This window comes from Crotalus tigris, unplaced genomic scaffold, assembly GCF_016545835.1.
Source record: "Crotalus tigris isolate CLP2741 ecotype Arizona unplaced genomic scaffold, ASM1654583v1 scf7180000024298.760630, whole genome shotgun sequence".
NCBI classification, from domain to species: domain Eukaryota; kingdom Metazoa; phylum Chordata; class Lepidosauria; order Squamata; family Viperidae; genus Crotalus; species Crotalus tigris.
In genome coordinates, this window is record NW_024100471.1 from 50001 (window position 1) to 60605 (window position 10605).

Consider the following 10605-nt stretch of genomic DNA (forward strand, 5'->3'; position numbering starts at 1 on the left):
TAAGGAGAAAGTTCCTGACAGTGAGGATAATCAACCAGTGGAACAGCTTGCCACCAGAAGTCGTGGGCGCTCCATCACTGGAGGTTTTTAGAAAGAGACTGGACAGTCGCTTGTCTGAGATGGTATAGGTTCTCCTGCTTGAGCATGGGGCTGGACTAGAAGACCTCCAAGGTCCCTTCTATTCTATTCTATTGTATTCTATTCTATTCTATTCTATTCTATTCTATTCCATATTTTCTATTCTATTCTATTCTATTCTATTCCATATTTTCTATTCTATTCTATTCCATATTTTGTATTCTATTCTATTCTATTCTATTCTATTCTATTCCATATTTTGTATTCTATTCTATTCTATTCCATATTTTCTATTCTATTCTATTCCATATTTTCTATTCTATTCTATTCTATTCCATATTTTCTATTCTATTCTATTCTATTCTATTCCATATTTTCTATTCTATTCTATTCTATTCCATATTTTCTGTTCCGTTCCATTCTATTCTATTCAGCTGTGCTAGCTCTCCTTGGCTCTCCCTCCAACTTCTCCCCCTAAGCTGTGGGCCACAAGGGCAGCCAAGGGGATCTGCTCCTGCCTGGATCCTCTGCGCGCCCAGCCAGATGGACTTCATGTCTGGCGAGGAGGAAAAAAAAAACTTGGAGGTTTTCTGGCGTCTCCTATGTCCCCCCCCCCCACAAAAGGCCCTGAAGACCTGATTTTGCCAGCGGGGCTGGTGAACCCAGAGTGGGATGGAGCGCCTGTAGTGGCTGATCTGAGTGTGTGTTGTCAGCGGTGTGTGTGTGCGTATTATTAATTTATTATTATTTTATTTGTTATTATTTTTTTACTTCTTCTAGCTGGTGTTTTTACTTTCAGTAAGCCACCTATAGTTGCCGTGAACAAGCAGGTGGCTATATAAACTTTCAGAAACAAACAAACAAACAAACAATAAGTAAATAAATAAATAGTAAGTAAGTAAGTTAAGGAGATAAGCAGAACCAAGGATTCTCAAGGCATTCAGGGTCACCTTGAACCTGATTATCAAATAAAGTTGATAATTGATTAATGATTATCAAATAAAGTTGACAATTTTTTCCCCTTTCCCTGTTGCATGGCTGCAGCAAAAGAGACGGGGGGGGGGTCTGTGGGGGAATTAAGGCAGAGGGAGAGGGGATTGGGGCGGTGTCAAAAGTCATCCCCCCCCTCAAAACTTGGTAGCTGACTAAGGGGTCAAATGATGGATGAATAAACAAGCCCCCCCCCCCTAGTTTTTCCACCTTCCTGTGGAGAGCGTCTTTTCCCAGCTGCGTGAAAGGAAATAAATGCCGGCCAATTTGTGTATTGGGGTGGGGGGCTTCGCCCAGAGCCGCCTCCAGGGATGTTGATTGACTCCAAGATTGGCAAACTTTTGTAGGGGGGGCGGGAAACCGGCACGTCTTCCGCCCCCTACCCATTTCTCTCCGGCTTCCCTGAATTCTTAGGGTGGACCTTCCACGCGTTTGGAGGAGGGAGGGGGTCCCGTCTTTTCCCACCCGCCCCTGGCAGGAGGGAGGGAAGGGGGGGGGCTCGCGAAGGAAAAAACGCCCCCCCCCGGAGCCAAATTGAGGATTGATGCTCGGGATCTGCTTCGCCCCGACTCACCGTGTCCGAGGAAGAGCGGGCGCCTTTGTCTCTTGCAGCAGCCTCGCTCGGCCGGCAGGTTCCGGCTGCCTTGGGCCCGGCCGGACAGCCCAGCACCTGCGGGCACAAAAGGGCAAATGCACAGGCTGCAGGGAGCACCAGCCCAGAAGCGGAAGGGAGAATTTCTTGGACCAGAATAACAGAGTTGGAAGGGATCCATGGAGGTCATCTAGTCCAACCCCCTGCACAGGCAAGAGATCCTTACAGAATCATAGAATAACAGACTTGGAAGGGACCCATGGAGGTCATCTAGTCCAACCCCCTGCTCAGGCAGGAGATCCTTACAGAATCATAGAATAATAGAGCTGGAAGGGACCCTTGGAGGTCATCTAGTCCAACCCCCTGCTCAGGCAGGAGATCCTTACAGAATCATAGAATAACAGACTTGGAAGGGACCCTTGGAGGTCATCTAGTCCAACCCCCTGCTCAGGCAGGAGATCTTTACAGAATCATAGAATAATAGAGCTGGAAGGGACCCTTGGAGGTCATCTAGTCCAACCCCCTGCTCAGGCAGGAGATCCTTACAGAATCATAGAATAACAGACTTGGAAGGGAGCCTTGGAGGTCATCTAGTCCAACCCCCTGCTCAGGCAGGAGATCCTTACAGAATCATAGAATAACAGACTTGGAAGGGAGCCTTGGAGGTCATCTAGTCCAACCCCCTGCTCAGGCAGGAGATCCTTACAGAATCATAGAATAACAGACTTGGAAGGGACCCTTGGAGGTCATCTAGTCCAACCCGCTGCTCAGGCAGGAGATCTTTACAGAATCATAGAACAACAGACTTGGAAGGGACCCATGGTGGTCATTTAGTCCAACCCCCTGCTCAGGCAAGAGATCCTTACAGAAACACAGAATAACAGACTTGGAAGGGACCCTTGGAGGTCATCTAGTTCAACCCCCTGCTCAGGCAAGAAACCCTATTTCATTTTGGACAAATGGCTGTCCAGTCTCTTCTTTTAAAAACCCCAGTGATAGGGCACCCAAAACGTCTAGAATTTAGAGGGGGTCTTGGATAGGCTGCCCCACCCCAAAAAAACCCACCTTTTCCTCCAGCAAAAAATCCATTTTTCCTTCAGAGGAGTTTCCACATCATCCTGTAGGACTTTTGACCCTGGCAGAACTGAGAAGGCTGAGTCCCTAGCACCAAGGGTGCTCCGCCAATTCTTGACCTGGCTGTTGAAATGCAGACCCCAATTTTTGCTTTCCACTTATTTATTTATAAAATGTTTCGGTCACCCGCCTTGCCACAAGGTAGCTTTGGGCGGGTTACAATCCCTTTTTCTAAAAGACTAAATAACAACATTAAAAACGCATGGCAAAGTTAAAATTTGTGCAAATTCTGAATATATTGGACTAGATGACCTACAAGGTCCCTGCCAATTCTGTTACTCTGTTCTATTCCAGCTAAGATCACAGCTGGTTAAACGGGTAAAAAATAAAAAAAGAGAGCTGTATATTTGAGAAAAGAATGGCTTAAAAAAAAAAAACTATAGCCAGAATTAAAATAGTTTGCACCTCCCAGTGTTTTCATTCTTTCAGACACCAACTTCCTTTGTGTGACTCAGGATGTCCTGAATTGCCCTCTTTTTTTTTTTTTTGTTTCCTTTCTGAAAATTTTTAAAGGCAACTAGTCCATTGGCAGAGATTAGATTAGATAACCTTTATTGTCATTTTTTCCTGTGGGCACAACGGCACACATGAAAAATGAAATTTAGTTGCTTCCTCCCAAAGTGTACACATACATAACACACATTTAAAACATACTATATACAACATATGTATAGACCTACAGGGATAGGCAACCTTGGCTCTTTTATGACTCGTGGACTTCAACTCCCAGAATTCCTGAGCCAGCATGGGGGAACTATGGCCCCCCTCATGACTCGTGGATTTCAACTCCCAGAATTCCTGAGCCAGCATGGGGGAACTATGGCCCTCTCATGGCTTGTGGACTTCAACTCCCAGAATTCCTGAGCCAGTACAGGGGAACTATGGCCCCTTCATGACTCGTGGACTTCAACTCCCAGAATTCCTGAGCCAGCATGGGGGAACTATGGCCCCTTCATGACTTACGGACTTCAACTCCCAGAATTCCTGAGCCAGCATGGGGGAACTTTGGCCCCCCTCATGACTCGTGGACTTCAACTCCCAGATTTCCTGAGCCAACATGGGGGAACTATGGCCCCCTCATGACTCGTGGACTTCAACTCCCAGAATTCCTGAGCCAGCATAGCTTAGCTTGGAAACCTCTCCCTTTCCCCTCAACATGGCTGGCTCAGGAATTCTGGGAGTTGAAGTCCACGAGTCATAAAAGAGCCAAGGTTGCCTACCCCTGACCCTACACCCTTACATATAAGTAACATATAAATATTATTTGGCATTTCTCTGTGCTGCAAAGGGGAGACCTTTTTCTGAAGCAGGACAACGGTAGAAAGTTATTTTTAACCCAGTTTATAATCTGCCTTTCTCAAAGTGCCTTGTTCGCATTAGGTGGAAAGCCAAGAGAGGCATTTATTTCAAAGCAAGTCCTGGCAGTGAGATTCCTTTAAAAGCAGGAAGAAGGCTGGGTGAAGCTGCAGATATAATAATCCCCTGCTGGGTTCATCAAAGCCCCATTTTTTTCCCCCCATCAAGTCCTAACTGCTTCCGCCAATAATCTGGAGATTAAGGAATGGAGAAATTTGTTTATTTGGATTCTTTGCTTTGTGTGGCATAATTTTTTTTTTTAAAGTTAAGTAGTCTGTTTTGATTGGAGACAGAGGGACAACAGAATCACAGAGTGGAAAGGGATCTCGGAGGTCTTCTAGTCCAACCCCCCCCCCTGCTCAAGCAGGACCATTTCAGACAGGTTGCTATCCAGTCTCTTCTTAAAAATCTCCAGGGTTGGACCCATAAATAAACCAATGGTGATCAGGAATGTGGTTGCATCTGGTGTGCACAATCACACACAATCACACACTTTTAACACCAGGGGTGTTAAAGAGAGCCCTTCCTGGGTGAATTTGGGGAGTGGAATTTGCCCACTTCTCTTCCTTAAGGCACAATCACCCCCAGAATTAATTCAGTGGAATCCCACTTAGCATCTAGGGCAGGGATAGGCAACCTCGGCTCTTTTATGACTCTTGGACTTCAACTCCCAGAATTCCTGAGTCAGCATGGGGAACTATGGCCCTTTCATGACTTGCGGACTTCAACTCCCAGAATTCCTCAGCCAGCATGGGGGAACTATGGCCCCCTCATGACTCCTGGACTTCAACTCCCAGAATCCCTGAGCCAACATGGGGGAACTATGGCCCCCTCATGACTCCTGGACTTCAACTCCCAGAATTCGTGAGCCAGCATGGGGGAACTATGGCCCTTTCATGACTTGCGGACTTCAACTCCCAGAATTCCTCAGCCAGCATGGAGGAACTATGGCCCCCTCATGACTCATGGACTTCAACTCCCAGAATTCCTGAGCCAGCTGACTCAGGAATTCTGGGAATTGAAGTCCATGAGTCATAAAAGAGCCAAGGTTGCCTACCCCTGATCTAGGGTTTACTAGCAGGATTCAAACGCACCAGATGTTGGGCTGTTGCTTTGATCTCAGAGCTTGGCTATTTGGCTGCAAATGTTTCGTCTAACACAGGGGGGCAGAACCTTGGCTCTTTTATGAGAGGGGGGTCAGACTCAATTTCATTGAGGGCCTCATCAGCATTGCAGTTCCCCTGGGGGTGTGTGGCCAGGGTGGGTGCAGTCTACTGGGTGGGCATGAATGGAGTGGGTGTGGCTTACTGGGTAGGTGTGGCCAGCTCTGCATCATTTGCATCAAGGGTGCCTGTGGGGGCCTGGGCAGGAGTGGGACAGATCTGGGGGTCTCTGGCAGAAGGGGGTGGGACCGGGGCAAGCGCCAAGGCATGGTCCACTGGAGGAGCCTCATTGTCCCTCTCAGGCCATGGGGGGGGGGGCTGGATGGTGGTGCGGGCTGCCCGGAGCCCTGGGCAGCAGAGGTCCAACGCCCAGCCTGGCCCTCGAGCACCCATGGCGCCAAGCCCAGCCCCCCAAGGGGGTGCCCAGCTGCACTTACCTCCTCAAGGCTGCTGCTGTGGTTGCTCTCCTTAGCCAGGTTGTTCATGATGGGTACCAGGGCAAAGTCAGAGGGAGACTGAATGCATTTCAGCATAGATGGCCACCACAAAATGGTACATTGGCTCCCGTCCGTCCGGCCTGGGCCAGGGCCAAGGTAGTGGGGGCCGTTCCCTCACTGTTTCCAGGATGGCTTCGCGGGCTCCATCCGGCCCCCGGGCCTTGTGTTTGATATGTCTGTTTTATGACTTGTGGACTTCAACTCCCAGAATTCCTGAACCGGCTCAGGAATTCGGGGAGTTGAAGTCCACAAGTCATAAAAGAGCCAAGGTTCCCCACCCCTAGTTTAACACCATCAAACACCCACATCTGCCTGTGCCAAAAATGCCCAAATCCGGCCTGAACATCTGTCCGACTGTGGGAGGAAACACCCTCCAGTCTACATTTCACCAGGACTGGAAGCTTGGCTAATTATCCAACCATCTCCTAAACACAATTCAAACTTCCTTCCAGTCTCTTAACCAGTGGAACTCCTTGCCTCCAGAAGTTGTGAATGCTCCAACACCCGAGGCTTTTAAGAAGAGACTGGAATGTATAGTTTTTCCTGCCTGAGCAGGGGGCTGGACTAGAAGACCTCCAAGGTCCCTTCCAGCTCTTCTGTTTTATTCTGCTCCTATTCTATTCTATTCTATTCTATTCTATTCTGATTGCATTATTCTATTTCTATTCTTATTCTATTGTATTCATTGCATTATTCTATTCTATTCTATTCTATTCTATTCTATTCTATTCTAGTCTAGTCTAGTCTAGTCTAGTCCATATTTTCTATTCTATTCTATTCTATTCCATTCTAGTCTATTCTGTTCTGTTCTGTTCTGTTCTATTCTATTCTTGCTTCCAAGAAATTGCCAGCCTGTTACCCATCAGGATAGAGCGTCTCCCCACCTTTATTCAAGGTAGACTGCTTCTGAACACAGAGGTTCCATTCGGCTCTCCCAATTATCCCATATCAGATCCTTGGGGAAGGCAGGGGGGAGGTGGGTTTACAATGGAATGAAAAAAAAAAAAGCAAAAGGAAAAAGGTTTTTTTAAAACAACTGGGAAGGGTCTCCTCCCACCACAGCCTTGTGCTGGCTCCAATGCCTCTGGGATGTTCACCTTCCTTCTTTTGTCCTCACCTGCTTTCAGATAGCCTGCCCCTGAACAAGGAGGTTCCATTCAGCTCTTGCCAATAGCCATTAAGCAGCCTCACCTACACCTCACCTGTCTCCTCTGGGACCTTGGACCCAAGTCCTGGAGCCAGAGCTGGGCGAGGTGGGGCTGGGGGGGGGCATCGTCCCGGGAGCCTGGCTTTTAAGGAGACACCGCACAGCCATTTGTCTGGAATGGTCTAGGGCAGTGTTTCCCAAACTTGACAATTTTAAGGCATGTGGTCTTCAACTCCCAGAATTCCACAGCCAGCGTTGCTGGCTGTGGAATTCTGGGAGTTGAAGTCCTCATGCCTTAAAATTGTCAAGTTTGGGAAACCCTGGTTTAGGGTCTCCTGCTCGAGCAGGGGGTTGGACTAGAAGATCTCTTGAGGTCCCTTCCCACTCTGTGAGTCTGTTAACTTCTCCCTCTGAGTAAACGTTGACTAGGACAAGATGCTGAAAGGCTCCTGGGTTTTTTGCAACCTTGGACTCTCCTCCTCTCTCAGCTGTATCTCCCATCGTCCTCAGCCATCCAAGCGTGCCGGCTGAGGAGCATGGGCGAGGCAGTCGGACCCAACTTTGCTCGGAGGGGGGAGGCCCTCCTACAATCTTCCTGCAGGGTCGGACCATCTTCTGTAGCCCCCCTTTGGGTGCCTGGGCTTTGGGGGACCCCCCCCCGGACCCCTCCATATTTCCCGAATGGGGCTGGGGGAAGCGGTCAGGGCCAAGACTTACCCAGCAGGCAGGAAAAGCAGGTCAGCCAGGCCAGGAGCTGCATGGTCCCACCTGGGAAGGTTCCTGGCTTGTGTCTGGGGTCAGTCCTGGAGATTTATACTGGGGGCCAGTTGGGGGGGGGTCCTTCAGTTCTGGAGCCGACTCAGGACATCCCAGACAGCAGGGCTGGGCGGGAGGCAGACGCCAGGCCCACTTCAAAGCCTGTCCAGGTGACGGAGGTCTGCTCCCCCCAGGGGGCGGCTGGCCTGGCCCCACCTGGAGCCTCTGTCCACCTTTCAAGTTCTGAAGAACAAAGTCAGGCTGGGGGGGACGGCAGGGGGGGGAAGTGTCTCTTTGATCACCAAAAGATAAGGAAGGAAAAGGGGGCTTATGCAAATGGGCCATAAAAGGGGTCTCCTTCCTCCCCCCACCCTCAGATCCTCTGGCAAGGGGGTCCCTCCTTCCAGGAGAGAGCAGCCCCCCCTCCAGTTCTGGAAGAGGATCCCCCTCCCTGCTTGCCCCCCAAAGGAATTTCCCCCCCCCCTTTCAATAAAACTCAGATCCGTTGGCGACTAGAAATAATAGAGGAGAATAAATATGGAAAGGTCAAAAGTGAAAATTTGTGTATAATAATGTATAATAATAATAATATGAATTATTCTTAGTAAGAAGTAGAACATGAAGGCAGAAAAATGTAAATAAGAAATAATGGGGCTATAAGGACAAATATTCTAAAGAAGAATAAGGGGGAAATGTAAATATTAGATTACCGTTACGTAATTGCTGTAAAAAAAAGGAGGAGTATATATTGTGTGTGTATGTGTGTTACGTTTTGCTTTGTTCTGTTTTGTCTTGTTGGTTAAAAAATAAAAATAAAAAAAATAAAACTCAGATCAAGCTCTTTTTCAAATGCCCTATATTTTATTTCATTATGTTATTTTTTATTTCATTATGTTATTTTTTATTTCATTATTTATTGTATTTTATGCATTTCATTTTATTATTTTATTTCATTGTTTTTCTTTTGTTTTTATGGTTTTATTTATTTTTTGTTTTTTTGTTTTTATTATTTATATTACTTTATTTTTTTATTTATTTCGTTTTATTTTCTATTACTTTATTTTATCATTTTAGGTTCGTTTTAGGATTGCCCTTTGTGCTCAACGGAGTTTCTCTTGCTTTCACTGGGGAGATGGGCATATGACGGGCGCTCAGGAGGCCTTGCCCGCTGCCCGCGTTGATGATGCAAGCACGCTGGGCATCAAAATGCCAACTAAATGGGCACAAAGTTGGGGGGGGGCAGGTCTCCTGCGGCTTTTGAGAGGTGGCCTTCTCCTCAATTTGCCCAGTAGGTATGCCAATGGGGTGGAAGAAACAGAATGGAATTTTTTTTAAAGGGAGGGGTCTTTGGTCAGCCCACCTTGAGCTTCTGCCTTTTGAATCGAATTTGGGAGTCGGATGTTTCTGCTACCATCAAGCAGTCTTTTTCAACCTGGTTGGGGAATTCTGGGAGTTGAAGTCCACCCATCTTAAAAGTGGCCCAGGTTGAAAAACACTGCCCTAGAAGAAGAGTCTGCTTTGGCCCTAACCACTAGGCCAGGGGTAGGCAACCTTGGCTCTTTTATGACTCGTGGACTTCAACTCCCAGAATTCCTGAGCCAGCCACGCTGAGGGAAAAGGGAGAGGTTTCCAAGCTGAGCCATGCTGGCTCAGGAATTCTGGGAGTTGAAGTCCACGAGTCATGAGGGGGCCAAAGTTTCCCTCATGCTGGCTTAGTAATTCTGGGAGTTGAAGTCCACAAGTCATGAGGGAGCCATAGTTCCCCCATGCTGGCTCAGGAATTCTGGGAGTTGAAGTCCACGAGTCATGAAGGGAGCCATAGTTCCCCCATGCTGGCTGAGGAATTCTGGGAGTTGAAGTCCACGAGTCATGAAGGGGCCATAGTTTCCCCCTGCTGGCTCAGGAATTCTGGGAGTTGAAGTCCGCGAGTCATGAGGGGGCCAAAGTTTCCCTCATGCTGGCTTAGTAATTCTGGGAGTTGAAGTCCACAAGTCATGAGGGAGCCATAGTTCCCCCATGCTGGCTCAGGAATTCTGGGAGTTGAAGTCCACGAGTCATGAAGGGAGCCATAATTCCCCCATGCTGGCTGAGGAATTCTGGGAGTTGAAGTCCACGAGTCATGAAGGGAGCCATAGTTCCCCCATGCTGGCTGAGGAATTCTGGGAGTTGAAGTCCACGAGTCATGAAGGGAGCCATAGTTCCCCCATGCTGGCTGAGGAATTCTGGGAGTTGAAGTCCATGAGTCATGAAGGGAGCCATAGTTCCCCCATGCTGGCTGAGGAATTCTGGGAGTTGAAGTCCATGAGTCATAAAAGAGCCAAGGTTGCCTGCCCCTGGCCTAGGCCAAACTGGTCCTCTGCCACCCTCCAGCAGGAGGCCATGCCAATAATGGGGGGGGAGAAAGCTGCCCCCCCCTTCAGGCTCCTCGTTCCTCCCCTCCCTGACTTTTACAAGGCCCCTCCTGCACCGGAGGGTCTTCCTTGGGGAGGGTTTTGAAACCAGACCCCCCCCCCGCACCTCCTCTTTCCTTTGGTGAAAATGAGGCTGCCAAAAAGGGACCAGGCAGAATAGGGTGAGGTGGCACCACCTTCTTTGGGCCAGGAGTGGCAGGCGGAGGGGAGGGGGCAGCGTCAGCAGCAGCAACGTGCCTGAAGACAGAGACCCTCCCCACCGTGTACATCAATTTACCTGCCGGCACCGAGAGTCCCAGCAAAGGCAGAGCGAAGCTGCCTGCTGGCATCCCAAGGGGAAACGCGGGGGGGGGGGTAGGGAGGAGGAAGAACATAGCAGCTGAGACCCCCACCCAAAGAAGTGTGGCTTCCTCCCAGACCCGGGCACCAGAGGGCAGAGGGATTCCCACAGATAAATGCAAAATCCAGACTACAAAACGGA

General features: G+C 48.7%; 1 protein-coding gene across 3 annotated transcripts in view; it reads right to left on the reverse strand.

Moving 5' to 3' along the window:
- LOC120299522 overlaps positions 1 to 7727 on the reverse strand; it is a 21085-nt gene extending 13358 nt beyond the window's left edge. For 2 of the 3 annotated variants that reach the window (XM_039324412.1, XM_039324410.1), the window contains exons 1-2: positions 7675 to 7723; positions 1643 to 1738 (exon numbers count right to left, since the gene is read on the reverse strand). In XM_039324412.1, coding sequence (XP_039180346.1) covers positions 1643 to 1738; positions 7675 to 7717 — 139 coding nt within the window. In that variant the 5' untranslated portion in view covers positions 7718 to 7723. Of the gene's footprint in view, positions 1 to 1642; positions 1739 to 7674 lie in introns of all 3 variants that reach the window. The other variant, XM_039324411.1, reaches the window with a different exon arrangement.
- Between the last annotated feature and the right edge of the window lie 2878 nt (positions 7728 to 10605).